This window comes from Pyrgilauda ruficollis, unplaced genomic scaffold, assembly GCF_017590135.1.
Source record: "Pyrgilauda ruficollis isolate IOZ18807 unplaced genomic scaffold, ASM1759013v1 scaffold119, whole genome shotgun sequence".
Lineage (NCBI taxonomy): Eukaryota > Metazoa > Chordata > Aves > Passeriformes > Passeridae > Pyrgilauda > Pyrgilauda ruficollis.
Window position 1 is genome coordinate 422,107 of NW_024510210.1, and position 15,020 is coordinate 437,126.

Sequence of the window (15,020 nt, forward strand, 5' to 3'; positions counted from 1 at the left end):
ATCTGTTACACAAAAATCAGAAGAAAGAAAATTATATGCAAAGAGTGATGATTTGGCCACTGCTCTGTTGCTCCACCATCTCTGCTGAGGCACAGTCATTTTGTGACCTCCAATTTTCACCTTTTCTGAAAAATATTATTTTCCTTAGCTTTGGGAACAGTCAGTAGTGAGAGATGTCTTGATACCTTTTGTAGCTCAAAAATATGCAATTCTGCAACAGCTGAATCATCAGAACCTCTTAAAAAGTGAAGATGGAATTTTTACTGGGCTTATTTTACCACCTGAGCCTTATGCCTCCACAGACCCAGGCTCCTAAACGCAGTTCCTAAAAACGTCCCCAGGTGTGTTTGGTTTGGTGTGGATTCACTGCCTTTGTGAAATGCTAACCTGTTTTCAGGGGGGGTTTACCCTCCTTCCATTTCCAGGGAAGCCTTCTGACCAAGCACAAAAACACATGAAAAAGCCTTAAAATCAGTCTGTCAGTTACAAGAATGGAATGAGATGCCTCATATTCATATGAAGATAGTTTGGCCAGAATCTTGGAATAATTTCTGGTTGCTCCACATCCCAGAACGGGATATACTCCAGCCACTCTTTCCTTATCATTTTCAGATTATTGCATATTATTAATCTGTTCTTTCTCTGAGAGGCTCTAAGACCACAATGACCTAAAAATTATCACAAAGTAACTTTGACACAAATCCCTCCTCTTTTCTGAGAATCTTTTACCTTCACACCTCTAATCACTGAAGCTGGATCTTGTAAAAACCCTGTCTTCCTTTATTTCTCATCTGACTCACCCAAAAGACCACCAGAGACACTCAGGTACTGAAAATGAGTCCTGCAACTAAATATTCAGGGCTGCTATATTTTTTATTTGTTTTACTCCTATTGCCATTGGTTCCTCCAGTCTACACTGAACTTTGTTTGGCTTTGACAATCACTTTGTAGATCAGTTATAAATAAGGTTCATCAAGTTCTTGTTCTGGGTTTGCCAGCTTCACTTGAGACTTTGAGAACCACACAGTATAATAAGGTGCTGCTTAAAAAACTTATTTCCCCAACTTGTAAGGGTTTCTAGTTTTTTTTCCAGAGTGGTGTTTTTGGCTTTTGAATCTTTAAATGGTTAATGTGCACCTGCAGTGGTACCACCTTTTATTATTTAGTGTGCTATTTGTGGTAAAATCAAAGTGTGACATTTATTTCTGTCTTTGAAAAAAGATTGAAATGATGAAACAAACATTCAGACTGTTTCTAAATGCTAAATTTTCTTGGTAATAAAATGAATGTTTAGGCATTAATGACCAGTTCCTGTAATGTCCTGCACTTGCTGTAGTAAATGCTGATGCCTTTACAAAGGGAAGGTAAATTATGTTGTGTATTTTCACAAAGTGGTTGAGACTTTGTGTGTGAAAGAGTGCATAATTTAGCATCTGTGTCAGGTTGCACAAAGAAAACACTGAAGAAATGAGATTATAAAAAAAATGCAACACAGCTAGGTTCTTAATTCCCTCAGGAATTCCAGCAGGAGATCCTGCTGATATCTTTGCAGCTTTAGGTGCTCAAGTTTTATCTTGATACCTTTCATGACCAGGCTACTGGTGCTCTCCAAGTATCGTTTGTAAAAGGGCTTCAAAAAATTGTTACTCTTCTAACAATTCATTTAAAAAGTATTTTTAAACACCAGTTCACTTATGGCCACTAACTCCAGGTACACAGGGGGGTATTATTGACTCTTAGCTTAAAGTTCCTTATTTTTGATTGCATATTCCTCTAGAAATCGTGGAGTGCTGGGTTTTCTCTGTTTCTGGAAAATCCTACTCATATTTATCTTTTCCTCAGTATGTTTCAACAGTTGTAATTCAAGCCTATTTTGTGTTTGCTATGAGGCCTCACACACTGCATAAATTAAATTGTGGGGACCTGCATGTGGCCATAAATTCTTGCAATCAGTAGAGCAAAGGAATACTCTAATAATTTGCCACTCAGGCAGTAATTTTAGGTCTAATTTTCTCACAGAAAAGCATTTATGAGTGACCCATTTTGTCTCCAGCTGTTGCTCATGTTGCAAGGTGCTTTCCTTACATAAATTTTTCTAAATATTCCACAGTAATTTTTAAAAAATGTCCTATTTCATCAAGTATAATTTAGATTTTTCCTGTGTGTGAGATATTCCTGCTTCAATAACTTGTTGTTCTTTTAGAGATATCTTCCCTGTTTCAGTGGGAGAGCTTGGGAGATGCAGGAATTTCGTTGTACTTTCAGTTGGAGTGGAACAGGGCCAGACCAGGAAATCACAGGTCCTTTTTTCAATCTTTTCACTTCCCACCAGGTATTAAGATGCCCAAATGAAGGCACTGAATTTGCACAGTATGTGTGGCTCTGACCTTTCATCTGAAATTTGGGGGGAGCAGGACTGAGTGTCTAGGGAGAGCTCAGTCAGGCAGCATTTTGAATCCCAAAAAAGCTCTCCCTGCATTTTCGGGGTGTGGGACAGTTTTTGCTTCAGAGTTTGTGAGTAGCCTCCCTGTATGGTGATTTGTCCTTTGATGAAATGTCCAGGTCAAGAAGATAGCTTATTTCATTATTTTTCTCTCAATTTCAGTAATCTCAGGCTTTGGCTTGTTAAAAAAGAATATGGTTTCCATAGTTACAAGTGTAAATCACCTTTGATGCCATTACCTTTGTGCACGTACCTTACAAAAGTATCTTGCTATGTTTTTAGACAGCTTCAATTTTCAAATAATTTCTGAGGACAAGCTAAAATGTATTTCCTTTTCTAAATGTTTTTTTAGTCTTCAAAAACTCTTATCTAGAACTTGTAGGGAACAGAGTACATGCATTTTTTTTTTCCCTTATCAAACAGTGGAAAACAAAAATGCCTTGCTAGGCTGGGATTTAGTTAGTGACAAACCAAGAGAGGTGCTTCTGTGCATGTTATTGTAAACCTTAACACTGCTAAATAATCTGTTGAAAGTTTTATAGCCTGAGCAGTGCATTCTTTGCTCTGAGGTTTCATAGGATTGCTCCTGTGATCCAATCAATAGCCAATAGTTGTTGTTATGATTAATTTTTCATAAATGGCTCTCCTGTGGAACTGAGTGAGCAGTAACATGATCTATATCTCTGAGTGAAAGAACATAAAGACTTTCTTTTGATAAAATACCAAAAATTTCACTTTATAACTTCTGGATTGCTGTCTCAAGTAATTTGTGGTGTCCATTTTAATAATGGATCTAATGAGTGGACACAAAAGTAGGAAATATTTCTATATATATTTATGTATAGTTATGTACCTCTTAGAGAATTAACCAAACTTTTCTGTGTGAAAATAATTTTTTTTTCACACATTTTACTAATGAAATCATTTAACTGTCAAGGAGGGGAGAAGGACACACCAACCCAACTGTAAATCTATTTCATCCCTGTGACAATATCATAGTTTGTTAACCTTAAAGGCAGCTCAGGATTTTCAAGGTCTTCATTCGAATAGTTTGGGCAGCTGCCATGTTATGAGGTTTATTTTTGCACAAATTTACTTAAATGGTAATTTTGGATCAGATTTCTGACAATTATAAGGACTTTTGAAGAGCAGTCTCTACAATAATTGTTTTAGGCCCATTTCCCTTAAGTTTGTTCTGACCAAAATAATAAAATGAGCAAATTGAACCTCTGTCATTTTTTAGTCTGCAGTAATTTTAACTGCAGTAATTTTTTCTATTTTTTTTTGTAATTTTAACTGTTCTTATTAATATAATTTTCTAATTTTAACTGCAGTAATTATTAATCATTTAAAATTAACTATTAGCAATTAATTCTTTCAAATTAACTATTAGCAATAACTTAATAATAATTATACATTATTATATAATGTACACCTATAAAATATTCTTATATTACATAATGACCAATTATTTATTATTGACAATTATTACTTGTACATTTATTAATTTACAATTAATTTAATTCATTTATTAATTTTAATGTAGTTATTAATGTAATTTTAAAATTTTAACTGCAGTCATGCTGAAGACATCCAGGTGAATCTGTAAATTGTTTTTTTGGTAGAGGGAAGTCTGTTTCATACTGGAAATTTTCAAAATGCTGCAATGCACCAATGTCATGCCATTTTTAATGGTTTGTTCTGCAGGTCTCTGCAAAAATGAATGAGGTATAAAATAATAAATAACATCATTATTATTTTTGACTGCTAATGCTTTCAAAGGTTATGTCACAGTAGTCTCACAGAGAACGCTTTCCTTGTAACTGCCAAGTATATTTGATAAGAAATGCAGTTGATCTGCTTTGGATCAAAAATGGCCCAAGAAAAAATCATTCAGTTGGAAAACTTCTGCCCCATTTGAACCCCACTGAAAGTGGTAACATTGAATGGAAGACAAGCTGAAGGTGAGGCTGGATTTAAAACGGAACAGAATTTGTACTGTTAAACACTATTTTGTCAGTGTGTTATGAATTTTTTGTGGAGACAGCTGGGCTTAGCTCAATTGGAGCGTGGTGCCAATAGCACCATGGTCAAGGTTTTGATCCCTGTATGGACCAATCCCTTCAGACTTGGACTCAATGATCCTTGTGATCCCTCCCAGTTCAGAATATTCCGTGATCTACAGCTCCATGTGCATACATGCACACCTTTTTATCTTATTTTCACCTTATTTTCTATATACAGAATGCAATTACTACTGACTGTAGTACTATGTACTACTATGGAAATGCTGTGTACTATATTAGAATAAGATATGATCAATGTTTAAATATTTCTTCTCATGCATAATGAAGTTTCTATACAGCACAAGTTTTTGACAGCCAGTAATGGACATTTGTTCATTTTTTTAAAAGACATTTGCATTGAATCAGCTGAAAAAAAAAAAAAACAAACTTTTGACTGTTGAGCTTGTTCTCAGTTCCACAATGCAATTTCTTCATATCCTTACATTTGAGAGTAAAGGACTACTTATTTCTCATAGACCCTTTCATCATAACCTTCTTCTGGAATTGTTTTACTCTAAGAAAACCTTGACTTTAACAAAAAAAAAAGAAAAAAATTTAAAAGGTAGTTCTACTTGTTCTTAAGGGAGAATATGATGCTTATGAATTATATTAATTGACATTATTTGAGAGATTAGAAGTGAAATGAATCAGACTATTTTGAAAGAGAGGTTAGAAGGGAAATGATACAACAATTTGAAAGATAAGAAGCAAATTGAGCTTATTTTACTAATAGCAGGAATTTTTAGTTGTCTGCATAAAAAATAAAAGGTATTGGTATAAAACTTGGTTTTATGGACATGGCATTTTACACTTGACTTTCTTATGTGACAGTGCAAAATAATGAAAAAATCTGAATGACTGAAGGGGACTGATGAAATGTGATATTATGTTATACTTTGGGCAGGAGAAGGCAGGTCACTTGATAGTTTGAGAAATACATGCCCTGTCATTGCTTCTGTGATTTAATTTTAAAAAGGGGGAAAAAAGAGACAGATATGTTTTGTAAATGTGTTGGATTCTAGACTTGTTTTGCACAGTGGGGTTAGAGCAGCACACATAATTCTGTGTCCAGAATTTCCTTGATAATTCTTCTGGTTCATCCAGAACCATTCCAAGTGAATTTCTGTCAGGTTTCAACCCAAAATCTGGATGGAGCCTGGCAGACTTCATCTGCTCAGGCAAAAACGTGACCTAGGAAACAGATACTGAGAGGAAAAAAAAAGAAAAAATAGCAGTAATTTGGTGACAACTTGCCATTCCTGGCTGTGCTTGTGGTTACTGGTGGATTGTGTGTCAGGGAATGGGACATCACCTCCCAGTGAACATCTGGGGAGGTCCAGCAAGGACACCACTCCCAGCTGCCATTCCCAAGCATTTCCCAGCAAAGTGCAGCCCTGTCTCTCTCTGTTTGTACCACTAAGGAAAACTTGGGAAGTACTTTCCAAAGCTGAGCTTGCAAACTAAACTGTAGCAGAATTTGGGACACCAAGACCCAGGAGCTTGCTGGAGACGTTGTTTTGTGGCATTCTCCAGGATTTCTCTCCTACACAAAGTTCCCTTTATTCTGCAGGCTATGAAATATCTCCCTTTCACCAGCTCGTCACTCCCTGGCACCTCCCTCCTTCATCCCCTTCAGCATCCTCTTTGCTTCATGGGTACCAATCACCTCTCTCCTCAGAGACCTCCTGATGAATGTGTGGCCAGCTAAACTCTGAGAAATGGTTGTGAACGTGCACTTAGCTTTGTCAAATGGCTCATTTTCAGACCCTGCAGAAGGGCTGCTGTGTTTGAAAGCTTGGAGGTTTTTTTTCAGCCATACCAGCTGCTCTGGGAAAAGATATTTCCTCCTCCCACAAACCCTGTTCTGCATTACCAGCTTGCAATTTTAGCCTTGTGTGTTGGTGAAAATTAAAACATGTCTCCACAGAGCGCACAATGAAATACATTGTTAACATAACTTTGCCTGTTTGATCTTCCATTTCTTTACCAAGCAATAAATGATTACTTTTAATGTGTAATAATTTTTTCCCATGTATATGAATATCCATATTTGAAATGTCTTCATATATGTATATTTCACCCACTTGTTGTCAGACAGTTTAGATTCCTTTTTAAATTACAGACATAAAACTTCCTTTGATATAAAAATGATGTGGGGCTGCAAATCTTCAGAAGATTTCCCAAAGCTCCTTTAATATTTGAGCTGGAAAACTGAGATTTAAGAAACTTTCTTGGAGAATTATTGGGGTTTTTTTCCAATATCCCCAACTGCAGAATCTCTCTGCAGGGATTCTCTGGGCAGTCACTTTTCCTGAGCTCCTGGTGAGCCACAGGAATATCTAGCAATACTTGGCATAATTTGAATTTCGCAAATAAAATGAAACAAAACTTTCCAAAAACCTTTCATTGTGCAAAAGCTGCTTTGAAACCATGTTCTAATACTTGTAGAGCTTTAGCCATTGCAATAATAATAGATATTGTCTGTTCTTAGGTGATGTTTTTACCTGGAGATGTTCTGCTACCCTGTCTGATAAGGAACTGAGCTACAGAGAGATGTGGTGAGCTCAGTGGCAGAATGATTTCTGGAATTCCAAGTCTCTTCTTAGTCCTGCATTCTCAGCTTGGCCATGCTCTCTCCTTGCTAGGACATTGTGCCAGATGAACACTTCCCCCTTTAGAATCCATTGTACTTCCAAATATTTAAATTTCCATCAGGCTGGAGGTAGAAGTAGCTGATTTAGATTCCCAGGGACAATGGGTCTTGTAAGGGAAGTGTCAGCAGCCCATAAACCACAGGAGTGCTGCATTTGGCAGCCTGAGCTTCAAATAAACCTGCCAGCTAATGATGAAAGAAGATGCAATGGTCTAGCATGGTACAGTAAATATTTCCTTTAAAAGGAATGGCTGCTGAATACAGCAGGAGAACATGGGCAAAAAAAATTCTTAACACCTAGCAGGGAGACAATCCTAATCTGCAAGTATCAGAGGGCTTGAAGTACAGCCCCTGTTCCCAAATGTGTCAGTGAGTTCATTGATGGCATCACCTTATATTTATGATTTATTCTTGTTTTTGTCTGTCTTGATTTCATGGTCAGCACCAGAAATCCCAAAGAATCTCTCATCCTTCCCTTACCTGCTTGGCTGTGAGTTTTTGTTTGTTTTACTATCTGGAGTGGGGTTTTTTTTTCTGTTTAGTTTTGGTTTTGAGGTTTTTTTTGGTCTCTGAATATGATGTCATTCTTGCTTTTGGACCTGTTGTGTTTGTGGGATGTGACACTGTACATTTTCCTTCCATATTTGCAGTGTAATTAAGACCTATTCTAACCAGAGTTGACTGAAGATTTAATTACTTACTATATTACTATCAAAATGCTTTTTGAAAAAGAGGATGGATTAATTGAATAAATAATGGACATGTGCAAAATTTGGTGAGTGTCTTTTTATAAATTATTTGTCTAGCTATAAACCATTGATTTTCTTAAACAGCGTAAGTTGGTTTTTTATGTTCTTCCTGGCAAAACATCCAGCCTGAAACTTGGTAAAAAAAGGTTTTCTTCTGTATGCAAAATCTCATTTATATTCTGACTTGGAGAGCTCAGCTACTGAGAAAATAGGAACTTTATCACATACCTCATGTCTTGGAGAAATACAAATAGAGGGTGAACAGGTGAAAGCAACAGCCAATCTGCAGGTGTTGAGCAATTCAAGGAGAAAAATATGGTGATAAGAAAACACTGAACAGCTGACTCTGAATAGTGAACATGCCAAAAAAAGCTGAATTCAGTTTGGTTATTGTTCATTAGTATTTTAGCCAGATATAATCAAGATAGAGGCACTGAGGTCAAGGCAGATACAGAAGACCATGCAACCATATAAAATCAGTGACAGGTGATTCAATAAATTACCAAAATGCTGAATTTTAGGTTGGTATTGATGTTTTAAATTAACACAAACTCCTGCAGAGTTATTGTGTGGCTTAGTTGGAAGGAGCAGAGATAAAGTTTTGGGAGGAGGTTTTATGGTATTTTCTGCCCTGTCCATAGAAACTGGGAAGTTCCTAAAGGCAGAGGCTGCTGAGGGAGAAAGTTGGGTGTAATTGGAGGGGATGTGACCTAGAAATGGCTGGCGCTCCAGGTCTGCAGCAGTGAATTTCCTCAGGGGTAAATGAAGCTCATGCTGGGCTTGGAGGAACCAGTTGTTTATTCTGCTCTTGGGAGTTTTCAGAGATTCCCAAGATAGATCTCAAGTAGCTGTGTGGGGTAAAGGGGGAGATTTTTTAAGAACATATTTACTTTCTGATATTGGAAGGAACCCTGAGTTAAATGTTCCAAGAAGCCTGGGTCTTTCCTTAGCACACCTCCTCCCCAAAATAGGCTCTGTGTGGAAGATAAGCTTCTGTCAGCTTCTGATCTTGAAAAATCCATTCAAGAGCGGCCTTAGTTTAAATCACATTCTGCCTTTGTTATCCAGAGTGCTGGGTAGACTTTTCTAGATCTTTTGCAGCCTCTGTGCTATTTCAAAGCATGTGTTTCTCCCATGGTTTTCCAGTTTCATTGAGGTTTTGCCCCATTCAAGCCCAGGAGGAACCTGCACAGAGCTGCTCTCTCTGCCTCTGTTTCTCTCAGCACTGCAGTGCCCCTCCAGTAATGAGCATGATGCTATTCTCACCGTGTCAGGGACAAAATATTTCTATAAAATGCCCTGGAAATGAAAACTCTCTGCATTGTCAGTGTGAAAATATGCAGAAGGCAAGCATGACTGAGCAGGCAAATATAACGAGCTGCTGGTAAGTTTAATTTTGGAGATACATGGTATATTGACTGACAGTGGTGTAAATGGTGAACAGACCTCTGCAAACATTTACTGTCATTACTTCTCACTGCTTGGATTCTTGAGAGAAAAGAAGTGGAGAACAGTGTTACAGAAAAGTAAGAAATCATTTTAAGCGTCTCCCAAGCTCTTTACATTGTCTAATAGGACAGCAGCTATCTCTGGATCCCTTTCTAAACACACTTCAGACAGCATGAACTGTATGAGAAAAGCCTCATTCTTGCTGAAGCTAGAGGGGGATTTTAATAGCAACAGGGTTATTATTCCATCTAAATCAATAGAGGGAGTTTCTGTCTTGTTTAAGAAAAACTGACTGTGACTGCTGGAGCAGTGGGAAAGGAGAGAGATGCAAATTAGACTAATAGCTAAATCTATTGTAAGACACAAAGGTCTGAAAATGAGATAAGCACCTTTCAAAGTGCAATCCTCAGATGCCCTTCTTGCCCTCCCAGCCATGGAAGGTTTTATTGCAGATCGTGTTGCAGTGTTGTTTCCCAGTGTTGTTTCCCAGTGCTGTTTCCCAGCCATCCAGAGCCTCCTCCTTCCTTCCCAGCCAGCCAGACTCTTCCTTTGCCTGAGCAGCAGTGTCCTCTGCCCTGGCACCTGTGAGCAAGGGAATATCTAGCTCATGAGGAAAAGTTAAAAGTCACTTTTGGTCACTTTCCTCAGCTTACATCTCTTAATTTGGCAGAGGTGTTCAGAATGCACTTAGTGCAGACTTTTGATGGTAGGTGACCACCTGAACCCCTGGAGAGCTTTTGATCCCAATACAATTCCCAATGCAATTAATGTCTCAGGAGGAGGAGGAGAAGGAAAAGGCACCCTGGGTCTGTCTCCAGAAAATCCATTCTAATTGATACAACACTCTCTTCTCCTTTCTTTCACTTCAGCATCAGTTCAACTTTAGAAGTCTACAATTTCTATAAAGGACTGAGAGTGCTTTGACAAGATTTTAAATTTGCACAATGAGCAGCTTCCTGAGAGATGAGGATCTGAGGACTTGCAAAACAAGCAAGGAGCTGAAACCCATTTGTCTCTGACATTCTACAGGAATATTTTAATCATTAGCTCTTGTGCAAGAGGGGGTAACATTCCTGACATCTTGTGAAAGAGATGTATCCCCCTGTTAATATTATTATGTATTTGTTTATTTTAAAATACTAAAGCTCCTGGGGTTAGGGAGGTGAATCCTACAGCCCAGTGAAGTTATCAAGCACCTGATGGTTGTGAGATTTAGAGCACCTGTCACCCTGATGTGTTATTTTGGCTGGGTTTTTTTGGCCTCTGCTCTGAGAGATGGCTTTTTTAAGGGGTCTAATACTCATGTAATCAGTTTATATATTTACCTGAGGCACTGGTTTACCTTGAGATCTGTGGTCTCTGAAATCAGGCATTGTGTAGGCAAGCATTGCATTGCACATTGCTGCTTTGTAGACAATTCCCAAGACTTCAAACAACTAATTGAAAACATAGAAGCAGAAGGAAAAAAAAAACCAAAACTATTAAGGGCCCCCATCATATCTTCCAGTCAATGCAGGGTTATTCTGCAGCAGTTGGAGCAGTCTTCTAAAATGCCACTTGAAAAAATGGGCTCCTTTTCTGAGGAAGCAAAAAGTGAGAAAGACTGCTGACACTGTGGAATGATTTCTGTTTGTTAGGAAAGCCCACTTTGTGGAGGCAAGGGGGTGGGGAGAGAGAGTTTCCTCCAACCACTACAGCTCCATCAGATGCAATATTATCCCAGTAATGATTGTTATGCCTAATAGTCATGGACAGCAACTTTATTCATCCTAGAAAGTGCACAAAGAAAAGCAGTCTCCCAGATACCAGGCTTCCTCTGTTAAATTTGCCATGGATGGTTGGGCTCATCAGTCTGCAAGCATCTCTGACTGATACATCACGCTGGATGCTTTAGGCAAACACACACTAATTAGTAGAACAAATAGAAAACCCCGAGGATGCCCATGCTTAATGACATTGCCCATACTCTACACTGTCTCTACAAGAAATTACTCACTTCATGGCTGTAGGCAGTGCAGGTTAATTTGTCTATATCAGTTGCTAAGTTGAGGCATTCACTTTTAGCAAGACACTGTGCTATGCCTTTCTAGGAAACTTTACAATGCTTTTGAACAAAAAAGTACCAGAAGTAACAGCCATTTCAGGAATTAAAAACTAAGAGACATAAAATCTACTGGAAGCCAAGAGTCACTAGATGCTGATGAATTAGTTACCACAGAAAACCCCTAAAAATCTGAAAAGGGCTGAAAACACTTTGAGGAGTGTTGAGTTAGAACACAACACTGGCTCAAAACAAAGGTGGATTGTGCAGAAGCCTGTGCAGTTCCTGTCAGGAATGCTTTAGTCAGGTAATTGCTTTTCAATCAATCTCAGCAAAAGAAATGAGAAGTCAAATATCAAATTAATCAAATTCACAGCATCTTTGACTGAGGAACCCGCATAAAGCAAAGCTTGTTCTCATAAATGAATGAGGTGAAGATCATGGTCAAATGAGACCCAAGAGTTTATGACATTGCTGAACTGCAGTCACTTAATTACCCACATGAACATGGGTCTTTGGAAGCATGAAACTAAATATTCTGCATAACTGTGCCAATTCCAGGCTTCAGTAGCAAAAGCAGGCTGAATATTGCTGCCTTAAAGATGATGGATTGATTTGCCCTCGTGCTGCCAGGTTGGGTGAGAGGCAAACAGTGAAGAGAGCAGACTGAATGGAACCTGGTGTATTACACTGGGAAGTCAGGATTGCTCATTCTCCTTCCTCTAGCAGGATGAGAGGAAGAGAAAAAGCATCTTGTGCTGCAAAGACCTCTTCTCCTTCCCTAATCAAGCTCCTCAGCAGTGGAAGTCCCTGCAGTCAGCCCCAGCCATTGTAGCAGGTGCCTAAGCAGGCACGTCCTCACAAATGGGATTTTGCCACTCAGTTTGGTATCAGAGCTTGACTGCCACCCTTCACAGACGTGGAGGGACATTGCCAGTAGCTCTGTGCTTGCAGCAAAAGCTAAAATCTCACCCAACCAATCCCATCTTTGTTAGCATAATCTTTAGTGAATGAAGAATTTGAGGCTGTGACAATTTATGTTCTTTATAAGCGTGTAACAGACTGAAATATAAACAAGTTTACAGTAGCAAAGCTCTTGGCAAGTAATCTTTCAGAAAATAAAGGTCCTGCATCCTCACAGACACCTAAATAAACACCTTTATTTGACACACAGCGTGAGGTTGTTGCTAATCAACTTCCAAAGGTAAGTTTGGAACCCCAAAATTTGCAAATCTGATGCTAACAAATGCCTTAGTGGGGTCCAGAAGGACTTCAAACTGCTTGCTGTTTCTCATACTTCTTGGAAGTTGTGCATAAACACAGTTGTATTCATCCATCTGCTACAGTCCTATCCTGGAGAAAGGGGTTAGAAAGGGATTTGTGCCCTCTTGTGCATCTGTCATCCTGACAGCATTCAGGTCCTGCTTGAAGACCTTTCCTGCTTTCTCCTCCACGTACAAAGCAGTGGAGAGAGGGAGGGAGGGAGAGAGAAGGAGAGCATCTTAGGATCAAACCCCTGGAGTTAGGGATCCCAGGGCGCTAGGTTCACTTTCTTTTTCCCCACCGTTGTAACCCTCTTTCGTGGGTTCAGATAAGTCATTCAGCGCCGTTGCGCCTCAGTGTGCCTCGTGTGAAGGCAAAATAATGAGCCCCGCTTTCTGCTGCGTGCATCTGCCGGGATTTTCCCGAGTGCTGGAGCAGAGCTCCCACGCTCCCGAGGGGAGCACACACACCCGCACAGCCCGCGGCTCTGCTGGGCCCCGCGCCAGGCTGGCGCGCACATGCACCTCGTGTTTGTGGCACAGCATCCCTGTCTCCCTCTGTCCCCTCCGCGGTACCCGAGGAGCGGCAGCCGATGCTCCTCGCGGCGGGCGAGGGCTGTCTGTCCGTCCGTCCGCGCTGTTTGGTTGGTAATGTTTACCACGTCTGCTGCTTCGCAGGAAGACGGGGGGCTGGAGGGGTGTGGGGAAATTCTTCGAGCCTTGTTATCCCTCCGGTAACTACAGACTTTGGCAGGAATGCGGGTGATTAATTTCAGGTCTGCGGGCTCAGCCCGAGCTCAGCCTCAGCTCCGCGCCGGTGTCTGGGAGACGGCGGCGGCCGCAGCGCCGCTCCTCCGGCAAAGCCCAAGCAAACACCGCCGAGCTGCTAATCACACTCCGAAACAAAACAGCACTTCACTTCGGGATCTGGGCAGGATCAGACTTCCCTCCCTCGCTCCCTCCCTCCTCGCTCGCTGCTCCCCTCCCCTCCCGCCGTCCCCTCCCTCTCTGCCCCCTCGCTGCTTTTCCCCTCCCTCTCTCCGGCAGAGCCCAGCCGGTCCCTCCGCTCCGACCTGGCAGCCTCACGCTGGGGCCGCTGCCGGCTGGGGCTGCCCGGAGCGCTCCGCCCGTCCTGCCGTGCCGTGCCGTGCCGTGCCGTGCCGTGCCGTGCCGTGCCGTGCCGTGCCCTGCCGTGCCCTGCCCTGCCAGCCCCCGTGCCCCCCGGGCCGCTCCCCAAAAGTTGTGCGGAGCGCCGAGGATGGGAGCGCATCTGCAGCCGCTGGCCCTGCGGCTCCTGGCGCTGACTTTCCCCTTGGTGGCGAAGGGTTTTCCTGACGAAACCTTGGAGAAAGCCGCGAAATCCGAGGGATATTGCAGTCGGATCCTGCGAGCCCAAGGCACCAGGAGGGAAGGGTACAATGAATTCAGCCTCAGGGTGGAGGGCGATCCGGAATTTTACAAGCCTGGAAACAGTTACCGGGGTAAGTTGGACATCCTCCGCATCCCATCCTAGCGATAATGGTGAGGAGAAGTGGCTGTGGAGCTGCAGCGTGTCTCTGCCTGTCATCTCCGGATCCCTCTTGGCGTGTGCGTGTGTAACTGTGTGGGCTGAGGCAGGGTAATGCACCCCACGCATTGCTTTATTGGGGATGCTCCCGTGGCAAGTGAGAGGAGCTGGGTTTCAGTGTATCACTTTACTCCCAAGCGTTCCTCATTAAGAGGAATTTCCTCTCTTTTACGAGCCCTCTCGACAGGCTCGGCGCTCGCACAGGATCACAAGTTGCAGCGATGCAAAGCACACTCTTCCCCCGTTCACCCGCTTCCGTGGGATTCCTTCCTATCCCTTTGAATATAACCCAGGGCACGGGAGAAGCTTTAACGTTCCGCAGGAAGGAGAGGAAGCTCGGAGCTAATCGTTCCTGCCCTGAAATATGAATGTTAACATAATGAGTTAGCACATGGGCAAACATGATGCAGCACACTGCCAACTTCCCACATTTTCCACTTACGTTTATCCCACCCCATTTCTTCTTTTTTTTTTTTTTTTTTCTTCTGGGCGAATGAACAGATGGTTCAAACAGGAAAGAGGCAGAGACAGTGCTAACGACCACTGTAAATAAGAGATGGAGGCATTCGTTCTTCCCTGAGCATGGCACATACAGTCCTTGGAATGAACTTCCAAAGCACATTTGGGTGTATTTTACTAATTAATAGGCAAAGACAGGTTTTGGTCACTTTTTCTGCCTCACTGTATAATGCCTTCAGAAAGAAACCTTCTTGGAATGTACTGTTGACCTTGTATTTTAAAAGCACTTTAAAAAGAACTTGGACATTTTTAGGTATCATGACTAAAGTAC

General features: G+C 41.2%; 1 protein-coding gene across 1 annotated transcript in view; it reads left to right on the forward strand.

Annotated features, from left to right (window-relative positions):
* The first annotated feature begins 13,878 nt into the window (after positions 1-13,878).
* The window catches only part of SPON1 (spondin 1), a 185,666-nt gene continuing 184,524 nt past the window's right edge, over positions 13,879-15,020 (forward strand). Inside the window, exon 1 of the mRNA XM_041485915.1 lies at positions 13,879-14,144. Coding sequence (XP_041341849.1) covers positions 13,922-14,144 — 223 coding nt within the window. The 5' untranslated portion in view covers positions 13,879-13,921. The remainder of the gene's footprint in view (positions 14,145-15,020) is intronic.